General features: G+C 35.1%; 1 protein-coding gene, 1 long non-coding RNA gene and 1 further gene across 2 annotated transcripts in view; all 3 read left to right on the top strand.

Moving 5' to 3' along the window:
* Positions 1-2,953: 2,953 nt before the first annotated feature.
* LOC127174217 (uncharacterized) overlaps positions 2,954-21,477 on the top strand; it is a 53,836-nt gene continuing 35,312 nt past the window's right edge. The window contains 29 exon segments of the mRNA XM_053825508.1: positions 2,954-3,047; positions 3,646-3,714; positions 3,814-3,840; positions 4,073-4,477; positions 4,954-5,343; positions 5,441-5,512; positions 5,618-5,965; positions 5,968-6,009; positions 6,123-6,524; positions 7,217-7,321; positions 7,423-7,607; positions 8,234-8,391; positions 8,472-8,717; positions 8,840-9,002; positions 9,185-9,287; positions 9,378-9,403; positions 14,761-15,229; positions 15,806-16,195; positions 16,299-16,370; positions 16,620-16,703; positions 16,706-17,011; positions 17,157-17,558; positions 17,641-17,730; positions 18,923-19,303; positions 19,384-19,437; positions 19,851-19,970; positions 20,051-20,235; positions 20,515-20,672; positions 21,151-21,396. Coding sequence (XP_053681483.1) covers positions 3,660-3,714; positions 3,814-3,840; positions 4,073-4,477; positions 4,954-5,343; positions 5,441-5,512; positions 5,618-5,965; positions 5,968-6,009; positions 6,123-6,524; positions 7,217-7,321; positions 7,423-7,607; positions 8,234-8,391; positions 8,472-8,717; positions 8,840-9,002; positions 9,185-9,287; positions 9,378-9,403; positions 14,761-15,229; positions 15,806-16,195; positions 16,299-16,370; positions 16,620-16,703; positions 16,706-17,011; positions 17,157-17,558; positions 17,641-17,730; positions 18,923-19,303; positions 19,384-19,437; positions 19,851-19,970; positions 20,051-20,235; positions 20,515-20,672; positions 21,151-21,396 — 5,684 coding nt within the window. The 5' untranslated portion in view covers positions 2,954-3,047; positions 3,646-3,659.
* On the top strand, positions 7,216-11,046 carry LOC127174521 (uromodulin-like).
* Positions 12,522-13,591, top strand: LOC127174218 (uncharacterized). Its single transcript, XR_007828858.1, has 3 exons — positions 12,522-12,635; positions 12,794-12,860; positions 12,935-13,591. It is a non-coding gene; the product is annotated as an uncharacterized LOC127174218 (long non-coding RNA).

A 21,477-nucleotide genomic window follows, 5' to 3' on the forward strand; every position in this document is an offset into this window, starting at 1 on the left:
TCATTTCGTTTATCAATAGTTTCTCAATTCAATTCCTCACGTACCGTCGCTGTGCATATATCGCATGGCTCTCTTATTTAACCTGATTCAGACAACCAGCTAGTCCAAAGAGAGCTCCATGACTGAACTGTGTTGCGATTAACATGGTCCCTAAACAATGTTCATTGCTCCCCACTCCCTGAGCAGTGGAAATCAGCTTAAGTTTACTTAGGAATATTCATTCTTGGATTTGCGCTACGCCACCGCCTGCACAGTCTTCACACACAGACGAAACTTAGAGAAGTGTGACACAATATACCCCTGTAAATAAATGCAATATAAATTCATGTCTTGCACACTTTAATGCTTATTGAATGGAACACATACGCTAGGGCTGTCAACGATTAATCACGATTAATCGCATACAAAATAAAAGTTTAAGTTTGCCTAATATATGTGTGTGTAATTATTATGTATATATAAATACAAACATTCATGTATATATTTAAGAAATATTTTCAAGCATATATTTATTATAATTTTTATAATTTGATATTATATATAAATAAAATTTTGTATATTAATAACATATTTCTCATATATATACACATTAATTTGTGTGTATTTATATATACATAATAATTGCACACAGTACACACACATATATTAGGCAAACTTAAACTTTTATTTTGTATGCGATTAATCACGATTAATCGTTGACAGCCCTAACAAACGCTGTCTTCGAACTGTAACCAGGGCAGAATATTTCGAGTTCGCAGGGCACTTACTTTTGAATAGAACAGGCATCTGAGATGCACACAAAACGGAGCGGTGGTTCACTTACAGGATCAACTGGCTGAGATCAACCTATAGTGTGTTTATTTTATCTGGCAGATATATCAGTGCCATCTAGTTATTAAAAACTGCAAAAGAGAAATGAATTCGGTCCTGTGTGTGGTACAATAGAAGGCGGCCGTATGATTTTTGTGAGTGTGTATGTGTCGTGTTCTGGCCACACGGCTGAGTGCTCGAATGAACGCAATGGATTCAAATATTAGTACATTTATTCTAAGCAAGTGCAAGCAGCTCTTAAAAATGTTAACTCAAATACAGTCGTTTTTTCCTCTAGTGATTTGTATTTATTGTCAGTGTACGTTATTTAGCGTGTCCTATAACATGGCGTCGACTACCCAGAATGCAATGCGCAGTGACGTAAACTCCCGAGCTCTATAGCAAAATTCATAAAGTTGTTGTAACTTATATAGTAACAGCATAGTTACTGGCTAGGACCTACGTGTACATAACTTAGATGTAATTTAGCTTTACTGGGAATGTAAATACTTTTGATTTCTGATAGGACCAGTTTGAGTTTGTGTTAGGTTGGCTTTAGAAGTGCAAATATTCCTAGTAGTTCCTCAGTATTTATGAGCTCACAAAAGCTACTGCGGTAATAATGATACAGTAATCATTATTGATTGATTTATTCATATAAAGCATAACACATAAGTTACAGATTTATCTCATTCCACAAGATTCAGAAACATGTGGCTGTTAACTATATAATACTCAAACTGTTTTTTCATTGAGGTTTCAAAGTGGCAAAAAGAAGCACCGTTAGATGACAATGTTTGGCTAATCATTACAAGCAAAATGTTTATATACACATCACTTTCAAATCCAAAACTCATGCAGGAAAAGATTTACATGCTTTACTGGGAACAGTCTTGTTTACATGCAGTGGGTGTAATTTGAATACACTCACGCTTGCATGCTCATTTCATGCTATTGTCTTGAGTAATTGCTAATGATGTTCATTCTTACTGTTTATAATTCTCAAAAAACAGTTTGCATGTGTTTGGGCATGTACAAAATACAGTATATGTTTAAAAACAAAGAAGAACTCGTATGATGAAGATGAAAGATGAGCCAAACCAAAGCAGTCAGCATATTAAATCAGAGGTGTCTTCAGATGCTTTCATGTCATTTGCAGTGTTAAGTGGCAATTTTATTTGTCCCTTTTGATGCATTGTTGCATTTAAATACCCAGTCTATGTTTGGAAGGTGATACTACTTTTATTTTTCTGCTGCTATATTAGTACTTTCAAAAGTATGCTTTTTTTTTTTTTTAAATATTTGTACAGATACCTAGATGAGTTACTGACCTTAATGTAAATTTTCATTTTACATAAATTTGTCACATGCTATTTGTGCTCGCAAACATTTTTATTTACTTTATGCATTTAATTTTTTTTCTCTTTAAATTAGCTAAAACATTGCAAACATCTTATTTATATTAGATGCTTGCTTATTATTTTAATAAATATAATCATTACTTTTCTTCCACAGACAAAGTTTGCTTTGTCACTCTGGTATGTGTTTGCTGATCTCCTCAAGTTTGGGTTTAAAATGGGGAGGTTGTGCATTGAATGTGATTGAATTGTTTGACTTCCCATTGATTCACCAGTGACAACTCTGGTCTTCATAGTTGCAAACAATGAAGTTTTCACATCTACACAAATGTTTCTTCAACACAGAATAAATTCATATTCAAGTTGAATACATTTGTCAGTAAAACAAGATTTGGCATAAATGAAGTGCATAACGTTTGTTATACTTTTTGAAGGTACTGTATAAATGTTTAATGTTTTGCTCTAATGCATTGATATATAAACATGAAATTAAGTAGTGTCAGTTATTATCAAGAATCGGTATGTTATTGAATTTAAATATTTGTTGCTGGGAATTTCACAGAAACATAATCTGTTTTTTGGTCAACATGTACAGTACATTAACTATTGTTTCATTATAATGTCAGAGCAACCAGTACATAACAGAACTGCACAATGTAGTAAACTGATTAAATGCCAAGCAAACCATAGCTACATTCTGACACAGAAATTAAAAACTGGTTTAAGGTATTGTTTAGAGATTACTCTTGGTTCCAGCAATGGTCCACCCACAGTTATTAATAAAGGTAAGTTCATGAGAGTTGCAGTTTATCATCGCTGTATTGAGCTGTTAAAGAGAGGATCTCCCTGAGTTTGCTCTGCAGCAGCATTTGACCTCAGGTAAAGTTATATCTCTTTATTTTATCACTCTTTAAGTCATCTCCTTTTGATGCATCAGATTTTTACCAATAACCATGAATGTTGTATTTTAATTGCTTGTTCTGGTTGTATGACTTATGGAATAGTTGAAGTGAAGTTTTACATAAATGTGCACAATATGAATAAGAAAAACAAGAAATACTATTGTCCACTTTTATACTATCAGTCATAAGTAAAATGTAACTAAAAATTATACTGGATACTAACAAAATCAAACAAATCGAAAATTATTATATAGTTCTATAGGCTTTGCAAGGAATAATAAGCAGTCTGTCGTACAATGCAAAAATGATCACCTTCTCAAGTCTAATTTTTTGAGAATACCTCATTTGCATGCCAATTGTTTAAAAAAAATGTGAATAGATATGGGAAAAACTGACTTGGACAGAAATAATTTTGTGTAAGCGGAGCGGCAAATGATGCCGAAGAGTTCTGACTAGTTATGATGTTGGATGCAAGAGCAGTAGTTAATTGTAAAGTTTAGAACTGATTACACAAAGTATTAAATTGTAGAATGCCAGAGTTGATCCTTCAGATCCAAGTTGTTTTGTTTTTACAGGTCAGTTTGTCACAATGAGGCTTCTAATCTCACTGTGTTTTTCCCTGCTTCTGCTGGTTAATTGTGATGGTATGTTAATAAAATTGCTTAGACTTTTGTCTCAGAATGATGCATTTAAATGTCAACTAGATGCTGTAACGTTAACACGTTTGAATTTTGCTTTAACAGGTGAAATGGTCAGTGAACAAATATCAGGTACCACAATCATTCTTTAATAACTGTAGTTGACTTTATGAAACATAACTTTCTTCCCCGAAATAGAATGGCAGAGAGATGTGTAAATTTAGTCAGATCTGTCGTCAGTTTATTAACCAACCATTGTTTCTTCCATATAGTTATTTACTTAAAAATGTCCTGTTTATTTATACCGAACAAGAGATAGAGAATGATAATATGTTGGCATGTGATTGTCATTTGTCTCTTTCAGTACCTACAACTTTCAGCTCTGATCCATGCTATAATTATAGCATTCTTGATGACTACTGGAGAGATATACGGCGAAACCCACATCATTACTATGGACATGATGACACCCTTGTTGAATGGAGTGGCTGGTATCGGCTGTATTTGAATGGAGAAAGTGCCCAGATGTCTGAGTGGTGTGTGAGTTATATGGGATGTGGTGGTGAAACTGGAATGTATCTCAATGGTTCTCATCCAACACTTGAGGATGGAGCAGTGACCCGTGAAGTCTGGGGAAGCTACATGTGGTCTCGCCAGTGTGGTGCCTACACATCAACATCCATCCAAGTCAAAGCCTGTCCTGGAGATTATTACGTCTATGAATTTGTCAAACCCAACATATCAGCCCCCATGCCTACATACTGTGCAGGTGCAGTTGCAGGCACTTTTTTTTATAAAATACATTTTTGTAGATCAAATGCAGTAAGCTGTACTCGTATACAAAAAAAAAAAAAAAAAATTATATATATATATATCAAATTCATCTGCAATGACATTACCAATATCATTTTTCAAAGTAAGCCTATGGGTGAGACTTCTGGTTCATTAGCCGCTATAGGGAAATAACAAGAATAAGAATAATGCCAAGTTAAAAGCAGTAAATGGTAAAACTGTTTGCACTACAAACCAGCATGTTCATAATTAAGATAATAATAAACAGCAAAACCAGCTGTTTTATGCCACTAAAAATAGCTGGATGCAAATGAGACCAGAAGCCAGACCCATAACATTTACAAATGGCCGCGCCCACACTTGCTGGAAAAATAAGGTGGATACATGTTATTTTTCTCTTACACAAAAACTGTTGAATGCCTGAACTTGACATTTCTCTTTTGTTCATGATAGTTGCTTTCCAAAGCATCAGTAATGATCCCTGCTACAACTATGAGTCTGTGGATCGTCCCTGGAGAGCCAACAATGAAAGTGGAGATTACATTTGTGATGAATCTTTCTCCTGGAATGGCTGGTACCGGCTTTTCTACTATGGAATGAACATCCAGATGCCAGAGACCTGTGTTAATTCATTCACCTGTAACACATACTATAATCTGTGGCTCAATGGTCCTCACCCTCAGATAGAGGATGAAATGGTGACCAGAGAGGTCTGTGCAGGGAATTATTGGGGTGGCTGTTGTGAATTAAAGTCAAACCCCATCAGAGTGAAAGCATGTCCAGGCAATTACTATGTCTATGAACTTGTGAATCCACAAATCTGGTGTTCAGGATACTGCACAGGTAATGTGCTTTCTATCTCCTCTCTCTCTTAAACAGTCTTTCAGAACTTTTAAAATGACTTAGCTTTACTTAATGTCTCTCATGTCCTTCTTTTAAGATGTCAGCACCATTGCACGGCCAAGTTTCACTGTAAGTCCAGACATATTTACTGGATCCAGCATCACATTGAGTAAGTTACACTTGACATATGTCTTTGTCTTCTTTTGGCAATGACAATTGCACTTGTGAAGTTGATTATTGAAATAACTGGTCTGTTTTGATCTCATTAACATAGATTATGACCCATGCTATAACTACAACATACTCGACAACTACTGGAGAAGCACATTCAATTACTGGTCTATGTATGGATACGTCTCTGATCATGATGACACTCGTGTTGAATGGGATGGCTGGTATCGACTCTTCATTAATGGATCGAGTGCTCAGATGCCTGAGTGGTGTTTTTATTACATGTCATGTGGAGGTTTTAGTTCTCTGTATCTTGGTGGGTCTCATCCTCAGCTAGAAGATGGAGTTGTTATCCGTGAAGTCTACGGCTCTCACCATGACCAGTGCAGTTCCTACAGATCTGACCCAATCCAAGTCAAAGCTTGTCCTGAAAATTACTATGTCTACAAATTTAAAGACCAACAGTTTCAATCCCAGCTCCTGTATATTGTGCAGGTACGTTCATTCATTCTTTGTATTTGATGCTTATATTGCTTATATTGAAGTATTATGATATTGGAATCATAATTTTCCACAATATTAGGGATTTTTTCTTTTTTTCATAATAGTACCTTTCACCGCCCCAAGTGTTGATCCCTGCTACAACTACACCAGTCTGGATGAGCCTTGGAGAGCCACAGATAACCCTTACTATAGTAACAATTCCTACTACGTCAAGTGTGATTATAATGTCAACTGGAATGGCTGGTACAGGCTGTTCTACAATGGCCATAGTGTCCAGATGCCAGATTCATGTGTTAATTATGGCATGTGTGGCACTTATCACCCACTGTGGCTCAGTGGCCCTCACCCACAGCTGGAAGATGGAGTGGTCACCCGTCACGTCTGTGCTTCCATATGGAGTGACTGCTGTGATTACAAATCCCACCCTATAAGAGTCAAAGCCTGTCCAGGAAATTACTATGTTTATGAGTTTGTCAAGCCAATGTTTTGCTCAGCTTATTGTGCAGGTAGATATACCCAACAGCATACACCATTCACTAGCTTTGTGGGATTATTTTTTGGAAATGAGTCTGTTTGATTTGTTAAAAAAAAAAAAAAAAGCTGTGGAATATTACATTTAATATAAAAATATTACATTTTATACTTATTACATTTAAAAAATGTAAAAAGTTGAATATACTGCAAAATGTGAAGTTAAAAACAGTTAAAAAAAAATTAAGGATTTTTTTTTAAATGAACCATGTTAAAATAGAGATCTTTTATAACATTATATAGGTCTTTACGTCCACTTTTGATCCATTTAATGCATCCTTACTAAATAAAAATAAGTTTCTTAAAAAAAATCCTTTGAATGACAGTGTATACATTCAATTTTCATTCAATTAATTAGCAATTTTATCCCCAGTTCATCACATTTTTACTACACATTAGTGTAGTGAATTAATTACATAATTTATTAATAAAGATGAGCAAAAAACAAATTAGAAAAATATGATGCCTATTTATTTATTTATTTTTTTTTTATCAAATATTAGTTTTTAGCAGGCATGTTTTCCACATTTATACACATGAATTGATATTATTTACTCTTTGATGTAAATTTTTAACGAATAAATGGCAGTTATTATTTACAAAAATGTCATTTTCGTTTATGCCCCCTTTTTTAAAGTTTCATTCATTTTGTGGTTTTCCCCTTCAGACCCCTGTGCCGAACTCAGCTGCACAGAGGATGAATGGTGTGGAGAGAAAAATGGCGTCTATGGCTGTTTATGTAACGAGAACCAGACCAGACCAGATTCTTTTGGTAAAACTCCTCCTATTACAAAAACTTTAAATACATTTTTTAAAGTAATTATTTACCCTTTTTGTTTATTCTGACAATGTTTAGGATGTTTTCTCCATCAGATTTCTCAGAAACCTGTGAAAGCAGCTCTGGCTCCATGTCTGTGTCTCGCTGTCAGCTCTTTGAGGCTGGTTTTTCAGCTGACGTCTTACATCTCAATGATCCCAGCTGCAAAGGAATGATCCGGAATGGCAGAGTGGAATTCCATTTTGACAACAATGAACACATCTGTGGAACAAATCTTGTGGTAGGATATATTATGTATATGCCATTCAGATGTTTCTTAAAATGTTTCTTTTTATAATGAAGAAAGTAGTAGTTTTATATATGTATATATATATATATATATATATATATATATTCCGTCATGATCAATGATTTAGGCCAGGGGTGTCAAACTCCAGTCCTGGAGGGCCACAGCCCTGCAGAGTTTAGATGTAACCCTAATTAAACATACCTGATCCAACTAATCAAGTCCTTCAGGCTTAATTGAAAACGGCATAGAATGTGTGTGTGTTGGAGCAAAGTTAGAACAAAACTCTGCAGGGCTGCAGCCCTCCAGGAACTGAGTCTGACACCGCTGATTTAGGCAAAGCTCTATTCAACAAACACTTTAGATCAGGGGTGCCCAACCCTGTTCCTGGAGATGGACCTTCCTGCAGAGTTTAGTTCCAACCCTAATCAAACACACCTGTCTGTAATTATCAAGTGCTCCTTCAGATCCTAATTAGCTGGTTCAGGTGTGTTTGGTCAGGGTTGGAGCTGAACTTTGCAGGAAACTCAATCTCCAGGACCAGGGTTGAGCACCCCTGCGTTAGATAGTGGTTGATGAAACATGTTGACATGTTTAAATATTATTTCTATTGTTCACAGGCCAATGGCACCCACTTCATCTATGATAACTTCATTCTGGGGAAACCAAAGTCAGATGGTCTTATCAGCAGAGAGAAAATCCTTAAGCTTCCTTTCAGCTGTGTTTATCCTCAATCACAAACACTTTCCATGAATGTGGAAATGAATCCACTGGAGAGGTAGAAATATTTGAAGCCACAATAACCAAGCAGTAAAAAATTTGCAGTATGAAAATGATACATCTTGAACATTTTAACAGCATTGTGCACAAGACTCTTCCCGCTGGTGAGGGGAGATATCAGGTTCGCATGATTCCATATGAGGATGATGAGTTTACCCAGCCCTATACTGGAAGAGTGGATGCAGAGCTCGACCAGAAGATGAATGTGGAAGTTCGTGTTGAGGGGGTTGACAGCCGCCAGTTTGCCCTGGTGATTGACGCGTGTTGGGCTACACCTGTGAATGATCCTGATTACAGCCTCCGCTGGGATCTTATCGTTACAGAGTAAAACTATTTTGTACATGGAATGCAAATGTTTGATAAATTACAAAAAATCACATTTGAATTGAATGACTTGAAAGAGTGAAAGAGTTTAAATTGTTGATTGTCATTATTGCAATTCTCAGGTGTCCCAGTCCAAATGACGACACAGTGGAGCTGCTGCAGAACGGCGTCTCGACATCCAGCCGTTTCTCCTTCAGGATGTTTATCTTCACTGCAAACTCAACTAAGGTTTACCTGCACTGTGCTGTTCACCTTTGCCTTCTGTCAAGCAATCACTGCTTAAAAGTGAGTTTAAAATATGTGATGACGACAACACCCTTAATGTCTGTGGTGGTGAGGTTTAATAAATAAGGCTGCTAAAATTCTTGTTTTTGCTGTCCTCTTTTGGAGACTTTGTGCACTCCTTTATCATTTATTTTTTGTTCAATGATTTTTACACAAATGGATTTTGCCCTTTTCTCTTTTAGGACTGTAATTCTGGACACCATCAGAGAGAGCGCAGGTCGCTGGACTTCCATGACAGTGCTTCCATATCTATGGGTCCTCTGATGTTGTCTGAAGGGAACACAGGTGAACATTTTATTTGTATTAATGATTTGTCAAAGTTGATTTTGCCTGTGAATACATTACACTTCATTGCATTATGTTCCCTGTTAACAGATAAGTTGGTTCCAGAACAAGTGAAGGTATCTGCGGCGTCTTGTCTGTGTGCTTCTCTGATGCTGTTACTTGTTCCTCTAATGAGTGTCCTGGTCCTCCTTTAGTTTAACACCACGCACACAAATCAGATTTTCTAGTGTCATTTTAATGAATTTGGCACTGATCCTACACTGGTTTTGGGTTTGTAATTGAATGTTCACATGAAATAAGAAAACAGTGTATTCTGCTAAAAAAAAAAAAAAAGGTACTACAGTAACAATAACAAACAGATTCATGTTTATTTAGATCATGGTAAGAAACATTAATGCTGTATTGTACCTATAACTTTTAAAAATCCACATGTTTATATTACTGTTCAGGAATGTATTTCTAAAGCAGACTTTCAAAAATGAACTGGTCAATGTACATGATGTAAACTAAGAAATAAAGTTAGTTATGTCAGTGAGAGAATGAGAGTTTACATGAAAATATCAATTTTATTTGAAAGCTAATTTAGACTTTTAAAAATCATTTTTTGACACAGCGATATTATCTAAAATTGTAAAAACTAAATTGTATAATTTGACTTAACAGTAATGTTTAAGAATAGTTTACAATTAAAGCACTTGTTCCCAAGAAAGCATGTTTAGCTATTAACATTTTGATCAGGGAATGAAAAATGAACTAAAAGTGATTTTTTTTTTTTTTTTTTAACTTTATAAATGCAGTGCCATCTTTCAGAAAATGTGATTTTAATATAATTTCCAGTATTTTAATACTATATAATGAGGACATAAAAACACAGTAAGAATTACTCGGAGGGGAATTAAAGCAAGGTGGCTTCACATTCTGTATTTTGAAATCAATTACTTTCAGCAATACTATGAATAAGAGATTATTGAAAGTGTTATCTTTTTTAATAGTATCTTAGCAATCTTTTTGCTTGTTTTTCAGGATGTTGGTACTATCTATAATAAAGTGTGAGAAGTGTTTAAAAAATAATTTCTAAAGGTTTTTAAGAATGTTCCCACATGAGGTTCAGACAATGCTTAAATAAACAATGTTTTTGTATTATTCTTGTTGTTTGTCCTATCCAGCTCTACAGTTTCAGTTTCTCTTCATCTTCTTGAACAGAGTAATACAAATATGTGCATAAGATCAGGTCATTTAAAATGTTTTAATAGGGTCTTTACAATCGTTTTGCTTGTTTTCCATGATAATGTGTAAGAAAGTGTTTTAAAATTCATTTCTAAAGGATTTGAAGAATGTTGCTGCACTGGTTGAATTGTTCTATTGTAAGATGAGGTGAGGTTTAGACATTGCTTAAACAAACAAAATGTTATTGTATTATTCTAGCTCCTTGTTCAAGAAGATGACAAGAAACTGAAACTGTAGAGCTGGATAGGACAGGATAATACAAATATGTGCATAAGGTCATGTCCCCCAAACAGTCCTCTGTTAACATGCAGACTTTTGTAAGTTGATGTCATTTATAATTATGGAAATGAACTTGTTTGGCTGCATTTACAGTCAGTCTGTGTTGCAGTGGCCATGTTGTGTGCTGCTGGCTATTATTGTGGGTAAAACATGGTAAATCTTCAGCTTTACCAATTTACCATAGACACACAACATATATTATGCTTACGTTAAACGCATATATGGATAAAAATTCCAGACCTTATAATTTTTAAGCATGTAGACCTTTTAAAGCATGTAAAAAGACTGAATGGTTACAAAATATTCATCCACTGTAACATGTAGCTTACATCTTTTGATTAAATCTGATCTGATGGTCAATGTAAAAAAAAAATACGCCAAACCTGACTATTGAGTTTAACTAAGTATGTGTGTATAATATAATATAATATAATATAATATGAAGAGTTCAGATGCAAAAACCAGCTAAAAGCCATCTTAGTCAAAAATGAGATAATGATACTGAGTGAATGCTCTCGACACTTCTTATACGTCCATCAAATACTTTTTCTTCAGACTTGCTAAAATACCAGCCTCAGCCCAATCAGAAGTACTGGTACTTGCATAGAAACCTATACATCTGAGCCTGATAAAAATGCATTTTTTAAAGAAAGACGTCAGATGGATGGCATTTAGCTCATATGTATTTTGCATCTTAACGTAGTCAACATTTGAAGTGGATCAAAACTTTTCATCAAAGTCGTCCTAAATCTAAAAAAATACCCATTCTTGTGTTAATAGTTTTTAATAAATACAATTAGAAAGCTAAATAGTTTTTAATAAATACAATTAGAAAGCTAAATCAACACACATCCAGATCAATAATAAAGCCACATGCACTTTTATATTTGGATAAGTCCACTTTTCCCGAGGAGACATTTCTGTCAGGACACATTAATGTGCATCACATTGGTTTTTGCATAATATTGAGCTCCTGCTAAAATGTGCATGGGAGAAAAGTGCAGTAGAACTTTGTCAATCTGGTAAACAAGTAAATACTGAATACAGTGTTCACTTTCCTAAAGAAAAGGCCAGAGTTGATTCTCTGCTTTAGTTTAAATGATCAAACCATGTGACATTAGCTTTAATTTTTGTTGCCCTTATAAATCAAGTTCCATGAATATTATTTGCTGATGTTTCTCTTTGTTGTTTCCCTTCATTTTTGCTAAATATTTCAGACCATTCATTTGTCTATTGTTAACCTGCTAACTATGCTGCTTCAGCTGCTTTAAAGGGCATAACAATTACTTTGGTTTGAACTTTTAAGGGCAGTAATAATATACTGATTTATTTCTGTATCTATTTCCGGTGTTGTTAGTTTTCACATCTCACAAACTTCATATCACTTGACCACCTGCATCCCTCCAGTAGTCTTACGATGGACTCTGAATTTTTTTTAATGTAACGATTAGTAGTTAAACATTATTGAAACCAAACAAACTCAGTCACTTTTGGTTTACTCGGGTGTATTAAGGTGCTGTTTTTATAAAGCGTTCAGTAAAAACAAAAACTGACTTGCCATCATTCCATCTGCAGTCACATATTTTTACACAAAGAAAAGAATATCTTTCTAAATGGTGGGTGTATGCAAAGAAACAATATTGTGCAAATGTCATAATAGCTATTGAAAAATGTAAAACTGGTTTAAGTTATTGTCTTGAGATTATTTTTTGTTCCAGTGATGTTCCACCCCAAGTTATTAACAAAGGTGTTGATACGAGTTTGAGACCTACAGTTCATCACCACTGCATTCAGCTGCTTAAGATAGAATCTCTCTGAGTTTGCTCTGCAGCAGCACCTTGGGTAAGGCTATTTTTTGTTCTGTAAATATCTGTAACATTATAATCAAAGCTGTTTTTTTTTTTTTTTTTTTTTTTATTTGAACAAAAATACAAAAATAAACTCTAAATAAGTAAGTAAGAAACATGTAATGCTTTTATTTGTTGTAAATGTGTGTGCAGGAGATGCCATTTGTCACAATGAGGTTATTGATCTCACTGTGTGTGTCACTACTGCTGCTAATTAATGGTGAGTGATTTCTCATTTAAAATGACAAAATCATTTCCTATAATTAATGCATGATGTTCTTGTTTATTTAATAGGTGAAATAACCAGTGGACAAACATCAGGTATGATCATCCTTTAACTTCATCTAATCTTTACTCGTTCCTATTTCCATTACAAATGTAGAAATTAAGGAAATGAAAGCAGACTCCAAAAGAAACTGGGTAGAAATTACATGATTCTCACTAGTTTCCACATTAATGAAGAACAATCAGTATGGCAGGATGGTGCTAAAATTGGCACAACAGACAAACGTCGGGTTTAGTGCCTGTCAGGCTCATCATCAACAGCAGCAGCAAGTGTCAGTTGATCACTAGCTATGTTTCCATCCAAAGATGCGAATTTAACTTATGCGCAAAACTGGAATATCGCATAAAACATTTGCGCATAAAGCACCGTTTCCATCCAACGAGACAAAGAGAACAAAACTGTCCCCTCCTGATAAACCTGCACTAAATATAACTAAGAAAACTAAAAGAAGCCACTGAAAATAATAATTCTCATATAAATATATGAATTGCTTGGACCTCAGGTCGAGCATATGTGACGGTGCGAGGTAATTTTCCCACCGGTTAATCGACGTGTGACAACACCGGTAATACCGGCATCACCGGGGGAGAGGTTGTGGGTAGTTCGTTAGAGTTTTCTCTCTTTTGCACGCTTTTTTTCGCTTTTAAATGCTCGTGCACATTTTACTTTTAATTTCGAATTAGCAGCAATTCGGCGTCAACTGACTGAATAGACAATAAAACAGGACAAACTCACTTATATTAAACATAAAAGGATTCATTTATAAACAAAACGAATAAAAAACAAATAAATAAGAAACTACATGTTCTTCCAATGAGCTTCCAAAATCACCTTTTTGGAAAAGTCACATGACTTTTTTTTTTAATGCGTATGGAGGAATTTATTCGGTAAAAGTGTTTCAGTCGTAGTTTATGCGCATTTTTTTTATGGGATAAAAGGTTTATCCTACTCACTTATGCGCATAAGTTTTTCATAAGAATTTATGCGCATCTTCGCGTTTCCATCCAGAGTTTTTTTTTTTTTTTTTTTTTTTTTTTTTTTTATGGGATATTCCAAAATGCGCATAAAAATAGGTGGATGGAAAAACAGCTAATTGTAGCAAAATGAACTAATAATTAGCATCAGACTATTGCCTTTCAAATTTGTTTGTCATTTTATATTTTAATTCTCACAGTTGTGACCTTGACATGATAGACAGCAGAACAGTAACACCAGACTTCACCTGCTGGACAGAGCAGGAACAGCAGGACTTGAAAAACAGGCAGAATGTGGCAGCAAATTACATTATTAAAAGAAAGCAATTTTCCAGAAAACATGTTTGTGGTTTCAAAAAAGGGTCAAAATGATTACTTGTTTTTAATTTATCATTTTAAGATTTAAGTAGATGCTTTTATTCAAAGTTGCTTAGTACTTTTAAAAATGAAATATTTCCAAACAGAAACAAGCACTGCTGTATTAATCCTAAAACAGATACTAGTATTATACTAATGCACTGTTTTAATCCCAGCATTAACTACAAAAAGGAAAATATGATTTGAGGAAATATATACCTTCTTTGATCAAGTGTGAAATGACATGCCTTACATGTTTTAGAGGTTTACACAGAAGTTTATATCATACCAACAATATTCAAATAAATAAATTGAGATCTTCTAACTTATGTGTATATCATTCAAATCAGAGGAAACAGATATGAATAAAGTTCCTAGAAAACACTGGTAACTCTTATTTTATTAGTGAGGAAGCTGTATAAAGCATACACTTTTAGTCAGTCTCATTAATTTTCAGTCTACCATACCACTTTTTTCTTTTTCAGATGGCTGTTAGATAATGTACTTTTGTTGTTGTTCTTGTTTTTTCTAAACCAAATACATATACAGCACTATACAGCACCGAATCTACAACTTCCAGCGATGATCCATGCTATAATTATACCACTCTTGATGAATACTGGAGAGACATACGGCAAAACCCATATCAGTACTATTATGACCATGATGACACTCATGTTGAATGGAGTGGCTGGTATCGACTGTATTTGAATGGAGAAAGTGCCCAGATGTCTGAGTGGTGTGTGAGTTATACGGGATGTGGTGGTTACACTGGACTGTATCTCAATGGTTCTCATCCAACACTTGAGGATGGAGTGGTGACCCGTGAAGTTTTGGGAAGTTACATGTGGTCTAACCAGTGTGACAACTACAGATCCAACTCCATCCAAGTCAAAGCCTGTCCAGGAGATTATTACATCTATAAACTTGTCAAACCAGATCTGTCAATCTACATGCCTTCATACTGTGCAGGTACAATTTTAACTTCTTTTTTGTGTGATCTTTTTGAATGTCAGAAGAGTAAATGCTCTATTTATTTGATAATGTAATATACAACTTAATGAACTAGTTAAGAAAATTAAATGTTTTAACCAGTGAGACTAGTGGTTTGCAGTTCATTAATCATCCTGTCTTCCCACAGCCACCCATACAGCACTCACCAAACAATCATGTTAATTTTAACACAATTCCTCAAATCTCACAATTTTAAACCAACTGTTTAATGTTCAGTATGAATACTGTATATGGGCATATTGTAATATTACCACACAATTTAATTTCTTTGCCAAAAAATGCTTTCTTATTTACATAGTTGATAAGAAACCTTAACAAAATAATGTTTTTATTTATTTATTCATTTGTTAATTTGTTCATTTAGTATAATGTGTTACCCCTCTTGGCCCATTTTGGGTCTGACTGCACACCACTGGTTAAAATATAAGTTCTCAAAATTGTGAAATTACCCATCATTGTGTTTTAGGATGTAATACTCTAAGCTGTCTTCAATGTAAATGCAGTATTTAACAGTACTTTTACAAACTCTGTCAGTTGCTTTCCAAAGCATCAGCAGTGATCCCTGCTACAACTATGAGTCTCTGGATCGTCCCTGGAGAGCCAACAATGAAAGTGGAGATTACATTTGTGATGAATCTTTCTCCTGGAATGGCTGGTACCGGCTTTTCTACTATGGAATGAACATCCAGATGCCAGAGACCTGTGTTAATTCATACACCTGTAACACAGACTATAATCTGTGGCTCAATGGTCCTCACCCTCAGATAGAGGATGGAGTGGTGACCAGAGAGGTCTGTACAGGGTCTTATTGGAGTGGCTGCTGTTATTACAAGTCAAAACCCATCAGAGTGAAAGCATGTCCAGGCAATTACTATGTCTATGAACTTGTGAATCCACAAATCTGGTGTTCAGGATACTGCACAGGTACTTTCTGATTTCTTTCAAAAGTCAATCATACATTTTAAAATGATTTAATCAATGACTGATTTTTATTATCATTTTTTTATTTTTTTTTTTTTAATATAAGATGTCAGCACAATTTCACAGGTGGTTTCCACTGTGAGTCCAGATATAATCACTGGATCCAGCATCACCTTGAGTAAGTTGTATACAGTATATAATAATAATAATAATAATAATAATAATAATATATATAATATCCTTAATTTGTTGTTTTTCTCTCCCAATTATAACTATTGTAAAAATGGCACCTTTTCTGCATTAACTTCTAGCATCACTTTTTCATGTAATGCACAGTACAAACTGTTTAAACTGTCTGATTATTTTTACTACGTTTGACTGGTTTGACCTCACAAAGTTTTGATTTCATCATCTCTCACTAACACAGATTATGACCCGTGCAATAACTACAACACCCTCGACAACCACTGGAGAAACACACAGAATTATTGGTATTGGTATGGCTATATAAATGACATGATGACACTCGTGTAGAATGGGATGGCTGGTATCGACTCTTCATCAATGGATCGAGTGCTCAGATGCCTGAGTGGTGTTTTTATTACATGTCATGTGGAGGTTATAGTTCTCTGTGGCTTGGTGGCTCTCATCCTCAGCTAGAAGATGGAGTTGTTACCCGTGAAATTTATGGCTCTCGCTATGGCCAGTGCAATTACTACAGATCTGAACCAATCCAAGTCAAAGCTTGTCCTGGAAATTATTATGTCTACAAATTTACCAGACCAACTCTTTCAATCCCAGCTCCTGTATATTGTGCAGGTAAATTCATTCATCATTATATTTGACATGTTTATCATTGAATTGCACTTTCATATGGTAACTACTTTTGCAGACCTGTTCATGATTATCTGATACATGTATAATCTTCAGCATATAATGCACTCTTTTTACTTTTTTAAAACAGTATCTTTCACCACCCCAAGCATTGATCCCTGCTACAACTACACCAGTCTGGATGAGCCTTGGAGAGCCACAGATAACCCTTACTATAGTAACTATTACTACTATGGCATGTGTGATTATAATGTGGAGTGGAATGGCTGGTACAGGCTGTTCTACAATGGTCAAAATGCTCAGATGCCAGAATCATGTGTTAATGGAGGCATGTGTGGCACTTATTACCCACTGTGGCTCAACGGCCCTCATCCACAGCTGGAAGATGGAGTGGTCACCCGTCAGGTCTGTGTCTCCTCATGGTATGGCTGCTGTGATTACACATCCCATGTCATACAAGTCAAAGCCTGTCCAGGAAATTACTATGTTTATGAGTTTGTCAAGCCAATAGTTTGTGGAGCTTACTGTGCAGGTGAGCATTTTGTCACATTTAGTGTTTTCTGGATTTTGTTTGAAAATGTTGTTGATCTTGTTAAAAATGTTCTTAATACCAGAAGCCACAAATCAGTCCACCACATCAGTGTCTACAACAACAGAGACAATCCCATCTGTAGAATCCATTACTCCACCAATCACAACCACTGGTAAAGTATTGTCTTGACTTTCACCCTTAATTTCCCCAAAAGATAAGTAAAAAGTCACATTAGACAGAAGTAATACAGCTCACAGAATAACAATACAAATGAGAAGGAAAGTACAATATTTTCTACATGGCACTTGACTGAATCCTATTGCTGCATTAACTCTTTACAGTAAAGCATAAAAAGGAAATGCCTTTTTAAAGTATGAAAATAAATGCCATTCTAAATGCATTATAAAGTGAACATCTGTAATAGATGATTAGCCCTCTATGGTATGCATTATGTTCTAACCATGAAATATATAATTTTTTATTACATGAAATGGCTTCAGTTATACAAATCAAACAGATTTTTAAAAAAAAGATTTTTGGGTGGGAATTTAGGAAAATGTTGCCATATGGCAACAGTGTACCACAATAGAAAATGGCCAAAAAAGTAGTTTTTCTGTTAAATTATGGTTTTCTTTTCAATTGAAATGCACATTTCATTTAGAAATTGATCCATCAAATTTCAATTTTCATCAAAATCTGCCATACACACATGGAAGAGTCATCTCTGGACTCTTCCTATTGCCCTTTTGAAATATTTTTTTTTTTTATTTATACATAAATAAAATACTTCAATAAACACTTCAAATAAATGTCTGCAATTTACTATTGAAAAAATCAAATAGGGTAGTTTAATTTCCATTGTGGTACAGTAACATATGGCAACAACAAAATCAATTGATTTGCAGAATAAAAATATGTAAAAACCAAAATGAAAAAATAAAAAAAAATCCCCCTTGAGAAGAGATGTTCAGAAATTAGGTTTACAGAGCAATTTCTGGAGCACTTCAACAGGTGTCCTCTATGTTGGGGTGACAGTGGAAAAAAAGTGTTTTGGAGGAACATTTAAATATCATGCGGCTTAAAAACAGCACATTATTGACTACCTTAAGGCTGGCCCTTTTAATTACCATATTGCAATTTGCCATATGGCAGCTCTGTACCATAGAGGGTTAGGAACTTTTTTTTTCCAGAATAAACCAAAAATTCGTAACCCCACACTATTTGCAGAAACCATCAGAATGCATTTCTTAAAATATACATTTAAACTGCATAATAGCCTTTCATGTACGTAATATACCTTCAAAAAAGCACCTACATAAAATCCTTCAATGTAATGTATTTTTCTAATGTGTCCACATCAACAGCTCCCCCTGTTGACCCCTGCTACAACTACAATGTCCTGAATGATTCATGGAGATCCACCAACAATCAACATTCCTCTCAAATAATGTGTGACACTTGGGTCAGCTGGAACGGCTGGTACCGTCTCTTCATTCAGGGTCAGAGTGTTCAGATGCCAGACACATGTGTTGATGAGTATAGTTGTGGCACTCATGCTCCACTGTGGCTGAACGGAGGACATCCAACAGTTGAGGATGGAGTGGTCACTCGAGATGTCTGCGGTCACTGGAGCAATAACTGCTGCCATTTCCAATCCAATCCCATTAAAGTCAAAGCCTGTCCAGGAGATTATTACGTCTATGAGTTTGTGAGTCCAACTACCTGCAGTTTGGCATACTGTGCAGGTAAATATATTTACATGTGCCCTTTGTTTATGTAAGAGATCATTGTGAGATCATTTAATCATGTAATATTCTTTTTTCAGATGCAGGGAAGATAAATACTGCCTCTTCTACTGTAATGCCAAAGACAACGACAGGTATTACAATGTGTTGTATAAAAATCTGGAAGATTATTGTTTTATGTGAACAAATAAGATCCATGTTATGTGTTATGACATATGTACAGAATTTAACACAGATCATCGTGTGTACGCAATTCAGCATCTGCTATTGCTGGTTTGAGTGATGTGTCCAAGATTATATTACTAATTTGAAAAAAAGGAGGCACTGTGTGTTTGATAAAAAAAAAAAAAAAAAAAAAAAATTGTGTTTGAGACTAAGAACAATAATCTAGAATCCAGGGTCCAGAATGTTTAACATAATCATATTCGCACTGCATTATATAAGCTGCAAATTGGTTGATTATGTGGGTTACTAAGCAGTGCTTATGTTTACATTAACATTTTTGCATTTAGCACACGCTGTTTTATAAATCAACTTCTCCTCCTAGTTTATAGAAATCCCTGTTCTGAACTTGCCTGCTCTGAGAATGAAAGGTGTGGGATGAAAAATGGTGTTTACGGATGTTTATGTAACAACGACCAACCCAAACCACAACCTGACTCTTTTGGTTGGTATCATTCCACAACAAAATGTGAAAAAAGACACTGTTTTTCAGTCATTAATTACATTGGTCTTTTTTTCTCTCAGATTTCTCAGAAACCTGTGAAAGCAGCTCTGGCTCCATGTCTTTGTCTCGCTGTCAGCTCTTTGAGGCTGGTTTTTCAGCTGACGTCTTACACCTCAATGATCTCAGCTGCAAAGGAACGATCCAGAATGGCAGAGTGGATTTCCATTTTGATAACGATGAACACATCTGTGGCACAAATCTTGTGGTAGGACTAATTATGTATAATCTATTCAGATACACCATCCAAACATTTTAATACCTGAAAGAACCAGCAGTTAGATTTGACCACCTGCAGAATCTTGTGGAGACTACTCAAAGTCTCAAAGAGATTCAGTGGGCAAGGGTGCACAAAACCTTGCCTCAAAAATGTAATACACCATTATTTCACTTGACTGCTTATGTGTTTCTAATGTTGCTTTCATAAAGTTCTTTGAAATACACATTTGAGTTGAATTTGCAAAAAATGTATATCTATTGTTCACAGGCCAATGGCACCCACTTCATCTATAGTAACTTTATTCTGGGGACACGGAGGTCAGAAGGTCTCATCAGCAGAGAGAAAATCCTTAAGCTTTCTTTCAGCTGTGTTTATCCTCAAACACAAACACTTTCCATGAATGTGGAAATCAACCCACTGGAGAGGTGAGTGTCAAATACAAATTTTTGTTAAAGGAGTAGTTCACCAAAATAGTTTTTTCTCATCATGTTGTTCAGACTCTCGTGTCTTGATTTGTTCTGTGGAATTTTACTGGTCCCACTTTTCAATCATCCTGAGGACTTTTAAGCTTCAAAAAGAAAACAAAAGCACCACAAATGCATTATGAAAAATGGTCTATATTACCTATACAAATTAATTCATTAATTCATTTTGACAAAAAGATCAGATAATCAAATCACTTCCAATTCGGACATCACTACTTCTCGAATGAGCTCTCATGAATGCACCAAAGAGAATATTGTGAATGGTAAAATTTTCAGTGAATAACGATGGGAGATTTTGTGTGAAGTAATCTTTTAAGCAGAAAAAAAAAGTAAATATGGTATTTGGTATTTTTAAACCAAGAATATATGTTTTACCCTTAAAACAAAGTAATTTTAAAACAAATCTTTATGTCAACAGCATTGTGCACAGGACTCTTCCCGCTGGTGAAGGGAGATATCAGGTTCGGATGATTCCATATGAGGATGATGAGTTTACCCGGCCCTTCACTGGTAAAGTGGATGCAGAGCTCAACCAGAAGATGAATGTGGAAGTTCATGTTGAGGGGGTTGACAACCGCCAGTTTGCCCTGGTGATGGACACGTGTTGGGCTACACCTGTGAATGATCCCGATTACAGTCTCCGCTGGGATCTCATCATTAATGAGTAAAGCTGTTTCTATTTTGTAAAGCACAGATAAATTTTACAGGAAATCTCTTTAAGGTTGAATATCTCTATTGAAATTTA

Source organism: Labeo rohita, chromosome 12 (assembly GCF_022985175.1).
Source record: "Labeo rohita strain BAU-BD-2019 chromosome 12, IGBB_LRoh.1.0, whole genome shotgun sequence".
Lineage (NCBI taxonomy): Eukaryota > Metazoa > Chordata > Actinopteri > Cypriniformes > Cyprinidae > Labeo > Labeo rohita.